The sequence below is a fragment of the Phaethon aethereus genome (assembly GCF_964289735.1).
Source record: "Phaethon aethereus genome assembly, chromosome: 8".
Taxonomy (NCBI): domain Eukaryota; kingdom Metazoa; phylum Chordata; class Aves; order Phaethontiformes; family Phaethontidae; genus Phaethon; species Phaethon aethereus.
Window position 1 is genome coordinate 25,157,820 of NC_138584.1, and position 13,885 is coordinate 25,171,704.

At 62.5% G+C, this 13,885-nt stretch overlaps 1 protein-coding gene across 1 annotated transcript; it reads left to right on the forward strand.

The window, feature by feature from the left end:
- Positions 1-260: 260 nt before the first annotated feature.
- On the forward strand, positions 261-4,626 carry LURAP1 (leucine rich adaptor protein 1; the record flags this gene model as incomplete). The annotated part of the gene is given in 4 exon segments (XM_082003103.1): positions 261-461; positions 3,939-4,371; positions 4,374-4,577; positions 4,580-4,626. Coding segments are annotated over 4 exon segments (885 nt in total).
- Positions 4,627-13,885: the final 9,259 nt, after the last annotated feature.

A 13,885-nucleotide genomic window follows, 5' to 3' on the forward strand; every position in this document is an offset into this window, starting at 1 on the left:
GGGACCGCGCCGCTTCCGGCGCCGCAGAGACGCCGCGGAGGTGGTGCCAGCGCCGGCTCCGCCCCCCAGCGCCGCTCTGCGCTCCCCGGCGGACCTCGCTGGTGCGCCGCCATCCCCCCGCCGCCCAAGCGCGCCGGGTGCGTGCAGGTGGAGGCGAGGGGCGGGGCGAAGGGCGGGGCCGGCGGGGCGGGGCGGGGCCGGGGCTCGGTCCGGGGTGACAGCGCGGCCGCCGCCCCGCGCGGCGCCACCGCCCCACCCGCATGGAGGGTGGCGGGGAGGTGCTGCCCGCCGACCTGCGGGAGCTGGCCAGCAAGGTGGGACGGCGGCCGCCCGCCGGGCTGCTGCGGGGGCTGCGGGCCGAGACCGCCCCCGCACCGCCGGCACCGGCGGCACCACCGGCACCGGCCCGCGGCGCTCGCCTGCCGCTCGCCGACCGCCTCCGGGCGCTCCGCCTCGAGCTGGTGAGTCCCACGGCACCGGGGGCGCTGCCTGTCCTCCCGGTAACTGCCTGCCCCCTCCCGGTAACTGCCTGCCCCCTCCCGGTAACTGCCTGCCACCCCTTGGTAACTGCCTGCCCCCTCTCCCGGTAACTGCCTGTCCTCCCGGTAACTGCCTGTCCTCCCGGTAACAGCCCCCTAAGTAGTGCCCCGCGCTCTGCCTGCATTTTGGTGTGTGTCACCCTCCCTTTGCTCTTCCCTCTGTGGGTTAACAGCCCGGCCCATACTCCCGCGCCGGCCTTTCTCTGCCCCTCGGCCCACGCAGCATCCCCCGTCCCGGGGGGTCCTACGGACCCCTCTGCCCACCTCCGTTCTGCCGCCCTCACCCCACGCACCCCCAGGCCCTGGCCTCGGCGGGGACCGGGGTGTCCCGGGGATCAGGATTTAGAGCAGGGACCTTCGCCAAGGGCACGGTGGCGGGTCCGGCCCTGCGCGCCCGCCCTCCCCGACGGGGGACAAGGCACAAGCATCGCCGGAGCTTTCCCGGGGTTCGCTTCCTGCTGGGGTTTCTCCGGTGGCTAGTAAAGGGTTGGGCTCCAGCGGCAGCCTTTCCCGGGGACCGTGGGAGTGCCGGTGGCAGCTTTCTCGCCTCCCTCTTGTCGTGGAGGGAGCAAATACCGGCGATGCCTGCGCCTGCGGGAAACGTGGTGAGATTGGGCAATGGGTTCAAGTGCTGCTGGGGGAAGGGACTCTCCCACGCACACACACACGCGTGCGCCGGGCGGGCGGGAATAAGCATCGTTTCCATAGAGAAACAGGCTAAATACGCCCACATCCCTGCCTGCCACCCGTGGGGCTGGGGACCCACCCAGCCTGAGCCCTCCGCACCCACGCTTGCGCCAAACTGGTATTCCCCGTCGGTGTAAAAGCTCTCATCCTCCTGCTGCTTTCATCCTCCCTCCGCGCCGGCTTCCAGGCTGCACTCTGACCGGAGCAGAAAGGTCTGCGGGCCCCAGGTTGCTCAGAGGAGGAGGAGGAGGAAGCAGCCGTGGTGTTTGCCTTACCCAAGTGCAGGCAGGGTCAGCCCACGGTCTGCAAGGCCTGGTTTTGTCGCCGCGTTGCTAACCTTGGCTCGGAAAGGCTTTTCCTTTCTCTGCCCTGGCTCTTCTTGCTGGCCGGCAAAGCAGCAGGGACACCTCGCAGCCAGGTCAGCAGCCTGGGAATGGCACCCGCGTGCCCAAAACCCAGCACGGGATGGGCTCCCCGCATCTCCCCAACCCCGTGAACAGGAACCAAAGTTCTCCTCCCAGCAGCAGAGACCAGCAAAACCCAATGCTCGGAGGAGAAGCTGGCCTGGGAGTGGGAGGGGAAGACAGCGAATTCCTACTCTCACCTCCTGGTCCGAGGAGGATATTTTATCCCTGGGGGTAGATGTCCAGGAGGGAGAAAGTGCCTGCATGTTTCTTGTGTGCTAGGGAGGAGAGTGGGGCTGTGTTCCTCGGGGGGATGCTCTCCCCCCTCTGCCTGCCCCTAGAGACCCTGGGGAGGAGTGTGATGGTCCCCTCTAAAAGGCAAGGGGACACGTTTCTGGATGCAGGGGAGGGTGGCATTGCGAGATGCACACGGGGAAACTGAGGCACGGAGCGGTGCAGGGTGTCACATCCTGGAGCAGGGATCCAGGTGGGTCCCCTCCACTCCATGCCACACACTCAGGACCGTGGCCGCCTTCCTCCCCTCCAGATGCTGATGCTGCCCTGGGTCTGGATGCACTGTGCAGGGTGCACCGGGTGGGCTTTGGGGCGGGTACAGGGTCAGTGCGGTGTACCCATCACCGCATTTGGAGGAATATAGAGAGCGGCTGGACCTCAGTCTCCTCCCGAGCTAACCTTACCTTGCTGCAAAGGGGGTTTCTAGGGGTGCAATGGGGCGGGGGTCAGGCTGGCCTGAAGTAGCAGCAAATTGATGGCCGACTCTTTCCAGCGAACGCTATGGAAAGCGGGGAGTGTTTCCCCACCCTCTGGTCTTGGTGTGGCTCCCCTGGCATCTCTGACAGACAGAGTCATTCGTGTGTGGCAGAGAAAAAAGGGGAACCCCCCATCAGGGGTTCCCAGCCTTCCTCCTCCTGTGTCTTCTCTGTGCCAAGGCCAGACGCTTTAGCAGTGCATGCAGAAAAGTCCATTGTAGGCAGTTTTTGAAATAACTTGCCTAGAAAGGAAGTTTCTGCACTTCAAAGCTGGCTCCTGCCCCAATCCGGGCACGTCGCTGCTATTTTTTTTTGAAATCCAGCTTGAGGAGCCTGGGGAGGGGATGGGGGGTTGGTGTCGGGTCTCTACAAATCTTTGCCTGGTGTGGGGTTTTTTTTTTTGTGTCCTCTGGACTTGAGAGGCGTCACGTGCCAAAACCCTGGCTAGAGTTTTCCCAGGCTCCTTCCTGGGATGCTTTTGTTGCTGCGCTTGCTGTGGGACCGGAGATGGGGGTCTCCAGAGACCGTCGGGTCACTTGTGGGCGGGTGGGTGATGCTGAGGGCACCAGATGCTGGGGACCGGGCGCTGTGCTTCGGTCCCGTGGGACCACGTGGATTTCCACCGCAACTTGCTGGTGCTGGGGCGTGTTTGTGAACGCGTCTGTGTGCGCCCACAGCTCCCAGGCTGCCTGTACCTGTCCCGCAGTGGGTTTCTCTCCCTCTCGCCCCGCTGCCGCCTTATTCTCTTTCCTGGCAAAATATTTGCATCCTGCGCAGGGGAAATCCAGTGGCTTTCGGCGGCCAGTATCACACAGACAGGAATGTCTTGGCACGCAGGGCTTTCCGTTAGGAAAACAGATGTTTCTGCGCAGCAACTGAAGTTTTGTAAAGAAGGCTCGGAGGGCAGGAGTCGGCGGGGCGAGCAACGTGATCCTCTATGCCTGTCCCCCTCTGCTGTCCTCCCCCATTTTGGGAGTGATTTGCGTCTCAGGCTCCAAATCCTGCCGTGTCACGTTGTCACCAGGCTTGGGTCAAACCCTGGAAGAGGGGAAATAATGCATATAGGCGCCTGGACAAAACAGTCCAGGGAGGTGCTGATGGTCCAGCCAGATGTGAGTGATGTCCCGGCACATTCCTGCTTGGTCTCTCCTGCCCTGCCAGCAGCCTCCCAGGGCTTGGGGGATGCTCTGGGCTCAGATCTGCACCCAGTGCCGCCAGCCGCTTGCTAACCCTTGTCCCCACAGGAGACAGTGACATAAGTGCCCTGCATTTATTTCCCTGAGGGGGCTGGTGGCCGGTGGGTGCCATAAATCATTGGTCCCTGATGGCTGTGTCCCCAGGTCTTGGACAGGGTCCCCTGGGATGGTTGGGAACATCTGCAGGATGTTCCCCCATGCTGTGCCGTTCATCAAGCAGCTCAGGAGACCCATGGCCACCACGGTGACACCTCTGCTGGGGTGTGCTGGGACTCGGGGCCTTCGGCCACCTAGGTCACCTCGATGTCCCCCAAAACCCTGCGCTCTCTGTCTCACCTCCAGGCCTACCTGCGAGCGGTCGATGTGAAGATCCTGCAGCAGCTGGTGGTGGTGAACGAGGGCATCGAGGCGGTGAAGTGGCTGCTGGAGGAGAGGAGCACGCTGACCAGCCGCTGCAGCAGCCTGGCCAGTAGCCAGTACAGCCTGGTGGAGAGCCAGGCGGCCTCGCGGCGCGGCAGCTGGGACAGCCTGCAGGACCCCAGCGACAGGCTGGACAGCATCTCCGTCGGTAGCTACCTGGACACGTTGGCTGATGACATGGATGAGTATTCCCAAAACGCCGCCGAAACTGCTGCCGCCTCCGCACCGGGCAGAGCCTTGGTCAGGGCAGAGCAGGATTGGGTCAGGATTGACCCCGAGAGGGGTCTTGCAAAGCAAGAGAAGGGCAAAGCGGAGCACGAGCGGCCCCACGTGGATCTCTCCCCGCCGGGGCTGCCCAGGATCACCAGTTTGCTAAAGAGCCCCAGGTGGCCAACGGGTATTTGGGCCAGCAGCCACCTTCTCTGGAACCGGGCAGAGACACCAAATTGCCATCGGGGGCGGGGGAGAGGCTGGGGAAGGGGAACCCGGGTGGGAAGGCTCGGAAAGCCGAGGCTGACTTCGAGAACTGCAAACTCAACAGCAAACTGCACCTGGAGTACGATGCCACTGGCGCTGGCTCCAGTCTCAGGACGACGTGACATTCTTGTAGCCCATGGCTTCACCTTCCCACTCCAGCTCTCCCATCCGCCCGCTCTGCTTCACTTGTCTGTGCTTGGGAGAGTTGGGGTGGCTGGGGAGGGGGCTGGGCAGGCTTGGTGGTGTTGCACTGTTCCTCTGACCCCCCCGTGTCAGCTTTTGGTGATGCAGCCCTAAGGGACACGGTGCCCACCCTGTGGCGAATTTCTGGGAGAGGTGGGATGAGGTGGGTCCCTGTAAATTTAATCCTTTGCTCTGGGGTGGTGCTTGCAGGTGGCTGGTCACTCTGTTGTCCTTGATGTTGGTGGTGGGAAGGGTTGGTGGGGAAACCTGGGACAGCAGGACTCCTGGGACCTCTCCCTGGCTCCACCTCTGCCCTCTACTCCTCAGCTTCCCATCTGCAAAAACTGGGGCCCTTCTCCCAAACCGGCTACCTAGGGAGGACAGGAGATGCTCCAACACATCTGTAGCTTGGTGGCACCAGCGCGCTTGGTGCAAGGTGTGGGGCAGGACCATCAGCAGGCTGTCCCTGTTGGATGTCCTCATTTCCATCATCGTCTTCAAGGCCAGTGTCCATCCGGGGTAGAGTTGACCCGGGGCACCTGGGGTTTGGCCGCAGCACATGGTGGATGCTAAACCCCCGTCCCGGCAGGTGAAGCCCTGCCTGGTTTAAACCCCTCTGTGAAGCTGACCTGAAGTGTGATCAGGGCGATCACTGTAGCTGCTGCTGTTGGGCTGGGGAGCCTTCGGCCAGGCCCTGCGGAGGAGGGATGACGGTGCAGACTTCCCTTCCCGATTTTGCCCACAAGAAGGGCAAAACTCTGGGTGGGAGGTGGAGATCCAGTTCTCCCAGTTTGTTTCTGGACCGTCACCCACCTCGGGACCAGGTCCTACAGAAACCCTGGGACACGGCAGAGTACTGAGCCTGCAGGGCTCAGACTTAGAACGGCTCGTGCTTTCCCCTGACACAGTGTGATGGGGTGATGTCTGGGATTCTCCATCTGTGTGATGAATGGTGACAGGTCTCTGCCCCCTACCAGCAGCCAGAAACATGAGGCTTCTCTGGCAGGGTGGATTTGCAGCGGCCCTGCCCTGGAGACATTTTCTCTGTCCTTTTAGCCTTGGCTTCTGCCTGTGCCTTTTACTGTCCACCCACCATGCCTCCCAGCACACCCCTCGCCGGCTTGTAGAGCATGGCTTGCAGCTGGAGCTGTGTGTGAGCTTGGGCAGGACCTGCTGCCTCCACCAGATGATGCAGGGAAGGACCTGGGCATCCGGCAGCCCCCGGCTTCAAGGAGAGGAGCTCTTCCACAGCGTGGGCAAGCCTGGAGGGTCCTGGCTTCAGAACCTGCGGGTGCGTCTGTCCCCGGCCGAGTGCGGTGATGGCTTTGCTCTCACCGCGGTGCCGTTGTTCCCGTGCCTGCGGGGGTCGCAGCCTGGCTCTTTCCTTGCTGGGGTGGTAGGAGTGGGAACAACACCTCCTGATGTCAGTGGGAAGCCAAGAGAGAGGGAAGACCTGGCTGCGACACTTCCTAGATGCCAGATGGGAGCTGGCCGTGATTAGGAAGGTGGTCGGGTGTACGACAGGTTCAGCGTTGTGTCTCTGAAGCAGCACCTTCAGTGGAAACTACCCTCCATGCCAAGGCCCCCAAGCACCCTCCCTTCCCCTGCAGATCCTCGGGGCTTCCCTGGGTGGACATGGAGAGCAGGACAACACCCAAAATTCCCAGAGGCGGCACCTGCCAAGGACTTGGGGGAACCCCAGCAAACCGGGACCATGTTGCTCTACGTGAGCATCCCGTCTGCCTGCCACGGAGCAGCTGTGCTTGGCTTGCCATCGCCTGCGAGCAGCTCGTGGCTCCCTGCGTAGCTCTGCTGCTGAGCCACCATGTCCCCCAAGGCTGGCTGTCCCCCGCTTTCCTTCTAGCCCTGCATGCAATGAATCAGCTGTGGGTCCCGGGGGGAGATGGGATAAGTCCTCCAGAGCTGTTAAAACCATTCTCGACAAAAAATAGCTGGCTTAATAAATGGTAGCGTTTCTCCCAGGCCACGCTGTCGGTGCTTTGCTGAGCTTAGGGGGTTTCCAGGGGAAGGGGAGAGGCTCCGGTCTGAAACGCCCTGGGGCCGCTAGCAGCTCTGCAGGCAGGGCAGGTTTAGCCCCCAGTCCTGAAACAGACACAGACCACATGTCTGGGGATCTGTCCCTGCCCACACCAGGGTGGTGACATCTAAAATCACGCTCCCTGAAGCAGCCGGGTACCAAAGCACATCTGCCGGGAGCGAGGATGCTGGTGAGACCGGGTCTCCGGGAGATGGGGCGTATCGAGCGCGACTGAGCTACGTCTCCAGCTACAGACGGCAGCTTCGCGCTTCCGGCCCCAAATTTCCAGGGGAGATCTTGCTAGGGTGTGTTTGCCGGCCCCGTTAGCCGTGCTGGGATCTCCATTTGCTTCCCTTGTTCTGCCTCCTCCACCCAGGATGTGCAGGGGGGGTCTGGGCGTAGGGCAGAGACTTCTCCAGCGCAGCCCGGGCTGGGAGCAGCCACAGCTCTGATTTCAGGCTGTTGGGATTTGCTCCTGGGTGGGTCCCTTTAAAACCACTGCAGCCGGTGTTCATGCAAACATCAGCCTTTCCAAAGCAAACGCAAGCGGCTTATCCAGCACTGCCATGCCAGCCTCAGCATCCGTTCCGGCTCCTGGCTTTGAAACTGTGAGCTCTTGCAGATGGAGAGGTGGATGCTGGAGCCAGCAGCACCCAGCAGGATTTCCAGTTTCTACCGGGCTGAGGTAAAAATATAAAATAAATAAAATAAAATAAAATAAAATAAAATAAAATAAAATAAAATAAAATAAAATAAAATAAAGAAAACCTTAGAAACAAAAAGCCCAGCCCATTCCTCTTCCAAAACTAGACCCCAGCAGTCGGACAGCTCTGTATGGCCGCGGGGTCCCTGGTGAACCTTTGCTGGGGCTCCCCTGGGCATGGACTCTTCAGCTCAGCTTTACAGGAGCCTAAGTTGCCCGTAGCCCCAAAATCTGGGTATCGCCCAAATCCCAGCCCTTGGAGCTGGAGGGGTGGATGAGACCTCAACAGTTTTCCTGCCATTCCCTGCCCTGTTTCCAGGCTGCCTGGACAAGGGGTGACCCACCTCCAGGCTTTGCCTTGGGACATACAGACCCAACGCGTCCCAAACCTGTCCCTGGGGAAAAAAAGCCCTGGGGACCTCTGTCTTGCTGAAAGGTGGGTGCAGCAATGGGGTGCAGAGCACCCATGGGTGGGAAGCAGCCCTCAGCGCAGATCTGCAGCCTCTCTCCGCGCCGCAGCCCAGGGAAGGTCTGCCTGGCCCTGCCTGCTGCTGCCCTTGGGCTGCTCTTGGGCTGTGGGGCCGCGGTATCAGGTAAGAAAACAAGCAGATAAAGCAGGCAGGATCCCAGCTGGTGCCAGAAAACACCCACCTCTGTTACAGTAAAAACACCAGCAAGCCATTTTTTTTTTTTAAGATATACACAGAGATTAGACTGTCTTAACGAGGCAGTAAAACACTTTAATAGCTCCCCTTGCTGGTTATTAAAAAGTCCCCTGGGCTTTCCCCTCCCTGCATGCAGCTCGGCTCCAAAGGGCCTGTCCCCTGACTGCTGCAGCCATTTAAGTAATTTTTGTTAGTTCCTGGGGGGGCAGTGTGAAAATAATGTTTTCCCGGGGTGGGGAGGAAGAGGCTGGTCCCCACGGTCAGAGGGGAGGTGGCATCCAGCCTCTCTGCCAACCACCATGGCCTCTGGTCTGGCAGCCCCGTGGCCCCACACAACCCCGTGGACTCCTGGCGTGGGGTGCAGGGGATGTGTGGGCGCAAGCGCAGCCTGTGGGGTCGGATCCTGGCACTCCCACCCTTCCTCGGTGCTGGAGGGGGGCTGCTCCCTGTTGCCCCTTGTACCATTCCCTGTGCATCGCTCGGGGATCAGATGGTGGGAGGCAAATGAGGAGTTCGGGGCTGCTCTAAAATGCACCCTTTGGGCTGTGCACAAGCACCGGCTTGTCTCAGACCTCCCCGCCACGACCCTGGTGGGATCCCCACCTCTGACACCTGCCGCTCGGAGATGAAAAGATCAAAAAAGGTCCAGGTGAAGCAAGCCTAACCCAGGGCTGGCAGCGTCCTACCTGCCGGTTCCCCCAAGCCGAGCACGGGCTGCCTTGCAGGGTGACCTGCCTGAGAATCAAACCCCTCGAGAGAAGGTTTTCAGCCAGAGCGGTGCGATGAAGTGACCCGGTGACACCAGTGGCGGTGGGGGGTGTCCCCCAGCCTACCCAGCCCCTGGGGGAGCCGCTGGCCGGTGCACCCCGCGGTTCTCCGTAACTCTTGCTGGGGAGCAGCGCTGCCAGCAGAGCCCTGGGCTTGTTCTGCCTGACCGGTTGCCGGCAGTGTGGGGCAGGAGAGGCCAACAAATGGGGCAGGAAGGGCTGGTCATGCCCTCGAGCCCTGCTCTCAGCCTCGGGGTGTTTTGGCACAGGGATGGTTTCCTGGGAAAGGTTGAAGTGTCCGTGACGGTCGGAGAAAACTGGCAATCCACAGGGAGAGCCCCGTGATGCCAAAACCAGCTCCGATTCAGGACAGCATTCAGTCCTGGCACCCAGCCCGGCCCCATCATCCAGCTCTCCTCCGGCCAGTACCCTCTCACCCAGCCCACTCCCCACACCCTGCCCAGGACCCCCAGTACCAGCCCAGCGGAGGGTTCTTGTGTCCTGGGTTTCCAGACACTTTCCAGCTTTTCCTTCCCACTGGCACAGAGTTACAGGTCTCCAAGGCAGGAACCTCCTACCGGTTTTGTGCAAAGAGGCAGCCAAGGGGAAGAGAGAGATGTCCCCCAGTGCCTATCTTCTCAGGAAAGGGCACACTTACAGCATGTGCTCAGCCTCCATTACACACCGGAGAAGCTACACCAGGCAGGGGATGCTCTGACTGCCCGGAGCAGCTCAGACACCAAGTGGGAGTGTCACGGTCACCTCCCGCCTCCTCCCCACCTGTGGGACCCCCCCGAGCTCCCCCCTGAGTCTGCTCGTGGTGCCAGCGGCTGAGTGACCAGGGGCTGGTGAACACGGGACAAAGCTGGAGCGGGAACCAGGAGCAAGCTGAGCCTTTGGGAAACACCTCCCGGGGCTGTTCCCTGCCCGGGCTGGCAGCCGGCCAGGCCTTTGCTTTGGAGACTTAATCCTCTGGCTTTAGAGCTTCCCGGTGCTCTTTGGGAGTGAAAAACAAGCGTGACTGCTCCGTGCCTCGTGGGTGCATGGGCATGGGTGGGTGACGAGGATGGGCTTATGCCCTGGAACGCTGGGTGCCGAGAGGGAGCGGTGGCACAGCTCTCCCCTTCCTCCTCCCTGGGTGGCGGGCACCCACCCTGTCCCACCAGGGTCCCAGCTGTGCCACCTTCTCCTTCCCACTTGTGTGTCCCATCACTTGGCAAGTGTCCCCCCACCTCCCACGCTGGGCTGGGACCTGGGGATGTCCCCACGCAATGCCACCCCAGGGGTGACACCAAAACCTGTGTGTGCCCAGGAGACGTGTGTGCTCCGGCTGCTGCCTTCTGCCCGCCAGCCCGGCTTTGGTCCCTAGCAGGGAGGGGAAGAAAAATCTGAATTGCTCTTCTGAGAAATTAATCTGCTTTCACCGTCTTAGCGCAGCCTGACCTAGAAGAACCCCCCTGTTTTGTTTTTTGGTTTGTTTTTTTTTTCCTGTGGGATGTTTAAAGGGAAAATTACAGCAAACGTGTTGTAAAGAGGCTGTGGGAGACAGAGGCCAGCCCTGCAGCAGGGGGAAGGCAGCGCAGGCAGGGTCTGAATGGTTTTAGGCAGGGTTTCCCGTGCTGCCCTCTCGTGACCCCCCCTCTGGTTCTGGGGGCCAGAGAAAATTGCATCTGCCGTGGGCAGTAAAGCAGAAACAGTAAAAGGTTAAAACATGCATTGGGTTCCCCCTGGCAGGGTGCGGGGTCAGGGGCACTTTTGGCTGGAGAGAAGTAAAAGCTGAGCCGCTGAAGAGAGGAATCGGGCGGCAGCGCGGGCAGGGCAGGGCGGGCAGGGCAGCGGCTGGCAGGGCAGCGCGGGCAGGGCAGTGCGGGCAGGGCAGCGCGGGCAGGGCAGCGGCTGGCAGGGCAGCGCGGGCAGGGCAGCGTGGGCAGGGCAGCGTGGGCAGGGCAGCGCGGGCAGGGCAGCGGCTGGCAGGGCAGCGCGGGCAGGGCAGCGCGGGCAGGGCAGCGCGGGCAGGGCAGCAGCTGGCAGGGCAGCGCGGGCAGGGCAGCGCGGGCAGGGCAGTGTGGGCAGGGCAGCAGCTGGCAGGGCAGCGCGGGCAGGGCAGCGGCTGGCAGGGCAGCGCGGGCAGGGCAGTGCGGGCAGGGCAGCGTGGGCAGGGCAGTGCGGGCAGGGCAGCGCGGGCAGGGCAGCGCGGGCAGGGCAGTGCGGGCAGGGCAGCGCGGGCAGGGCAGCGCGGGCAGGGCAGTGCGGGCAGGGCAGCGCGGGCAGGGCAGCGGCTGGCAGGGCAGAGCGGGCAGGGCAGCGGCGGGCAGGGCAGTGCGGGCAGGGCAGCGCGGGCAGGGCAGCGGCTGGCAGGGCAGCGCGGGCAGGGCAGTGCGGGCAGGGCAGCGCGGGCAGGGCAGCGGCGCGGGCAGGGCAGCGGCTGGCAGGGCAGCGCGGGCAGGGCAGTGCGGGCAGGGCAGCGCGGGCAGGGCAGCGGCTGGCAGGGCAGCGCGGGCAGGGCAGTGCGGGCAGGGCAGCGCGGGCAGGGCAGCGGCTGGCAGGGCAGCACAGGGACGCTGCCTGGCCGGGGCTGACGGCCCCTGTTGCACGGCCACCTCTCGGGGGGATCTTGGGATACGTCCCCACTGGGGACACCAGTGTGAACACCAGTGGGGAAGGATGGGGGGCAGGACCAGAGGAGGAGGTCCCCAAATGGGAGCGAAGCAGCTGCAGCGCTCGCTGTGCTCCCTGGACAGCTGTGGTCCCGGGGGGGTGACGGGGACAGGGGCTCGATGGGGGGACAGCGCTGGCTACCGGGACAGGGACGGGAGGTGGAATATGCCTCTCCCAGGCACCCGCTCCCACCCCATCACACCTCCCGCTGCCCCATTTCACACCCCTTCTCCACAGCCCCCCAGGGATGAAGCCTGGATGATCCAAAAGCCATCCTCGGTTTTGCGGGCGCAGCCCATGTAAGGGAAACCAGCCACCCCAGCGCCGAAACCACCTCGATAAAACGCTGAAGCTCGGGTCTCGGGGGTTACATCCAGGTGTGGAGCTTCATCAGCCTTTAAAGCTCTCCGGCTGCCCTGCAAAGGGCTCTGCTCCTGCGCTGCGGGGCCAGGAGCGCTCTGCCCCTTCCCCGCTCGCTCCCTGCCCCCGGTTCCCTCCTGGGCGGGGTTAGAAAGGAAAGAAACCCCCAGCCTCCCCCAGCTCCTCCTGCCCCCGGGGACTTTCTCGTGGCTGTGCCATGGGGCTGGTTCCAGCTCTGCGAGTCCTGGAGCGGAGAGGCCGGGCAGCTGCTCCGGTGCTCATCCACGCTCCATACGTCTGCCTGTCTGTCCTTCCCCAGCAGAGTGCCGTGACTGGGAGGGGGACACAACGCTCGTGGCCCTCCAGCGCCTTCTGTAAAGGGGTTTTGGGGAGAGGACCAGCCCCAGCTGGGATCTGTGCCCTGGGAGAGAGGTGATGCTGGGAACTGAGGGGGCTCGAGGCAGTTTTTGGGCAGAAGCCCCCATTTCGGAGGCTCAGCCCCAGGCTTTGAGGCAGGAGGGCACAGGCCATGCGAGCAGCGGGGATTATGGCTGCTATAAAAAGCGCTGGCATCTCTTGCCCCTGCTCCCTAAGGCGCTTAGGGGAGGAAAGAGGGACTTAAAGAGCAACCTCCGGCACCGAAGAGGTGCAGGGACTGGAGCAGGTGGAGCAGTCTGGCACCCTCTTCCCCCCTGGCACCCCCAAAACCTCGCCTGGAAAAACAGCCCCCGGCACCTCTTCCCACAGACCCTCTCTCCAGGTCCCTGACACTGGGTGGCCAGACCCCCATCCTCTGCTTGGAGGATGTGGGGGACAAAAAGAGGGCTGGGGGGGACACAGCCCAGCCCGGAGCAGGGATCCTGGCACACGAGAAGAGCGGATGAGGATGCTGCACTGTTTGTACCAGCCCCCAAACAGCTCTCCCTTCCCCATCCTTGCAGCCTCACTTGTCCATCTGGTCCTGCCCAGCCAGCCTGCTTCAGAGATCCTCTGAGGGTGCTGGAGATGTCCTCCAAAATGCAGGCACTGCTTTCTTGGAGGGCCAGGGGCTGCTTTCAGCCAAAAGCCGTGCTCTGCCTCCGGTGTCTGGCGGTGAAATGGCTCCATGGCTTCTCGGGATGCTCCCACGGTCTCTCAAACACCCTTAGAGCTCAGCACTAGCGCAGTGTCTGGTGACATGTTTGGGGATAAATAAGGGGGAAGGAAGATGCCAGATGATGGCAATGATGCAGGGATGGGGGGATGTGAAGGGGGATGGCATGGAAAACTTCTGTCCTCTGCGGTTTTGCCCCAGCATGTGGCAGGTTCCAGTGGGGTCAGTAGAGAAAGCAGCTACAGCCATGGGGTCCTGCACAGTTCCAGTGCCAGCCTGGTTCCTGGCATGCACCAGGCACCCACCAAGCTGCCCTGCAGCTCACGGAGAGGGTCGGTTGTGCCCCCACCACGCACACCACTGTAACGTTACCTGGGGGCTCGGCTGTCTGCGGCATGGAGACCGCACCAGAATCACTGCAAAAGAGGGTTTTCAAAACGGGGGTCTTGGCTCGAGGAGGCCGTGGAGGGGAGGGGACAGAGGGCACTTCCTCGCCGGCCCCTTCCCAGCCTTGAGCAGCGCGGTGGACCCCGGTGCAGGTGGCCACAGGAGGGAGCTTGGCTCCATCCTTCTCCAGCTTGGAGGACTGTGGTCTGGGGTGGGTGACAGTCACCCTGGCTCTGGGTGTTAGCTCCTGCTTGGTGTGGGAGCATCTTCCTGGGGTCAAACCATGGCATGTGGGACCCGAGATGTCTTGAGAAGGTGGCAAGAACCTGTCTGGAGTGGAGGTGGCCACCTCCATCCTCAGGGAAGCCTCCATCTTATTTCCTGTAGCTGGTGGGCGATGAGTCCCTGATGCAGAAGAGCCACTGAGGCTGTTGCCCACAGCCACAGGAGGACCAGTGGTGCCTGGCAAATGACATGTCCTTGCAGTATGGACACGTGGTCTCACCATTCCTTTGCAGTGGTGGCCGGGGGGGCCTGG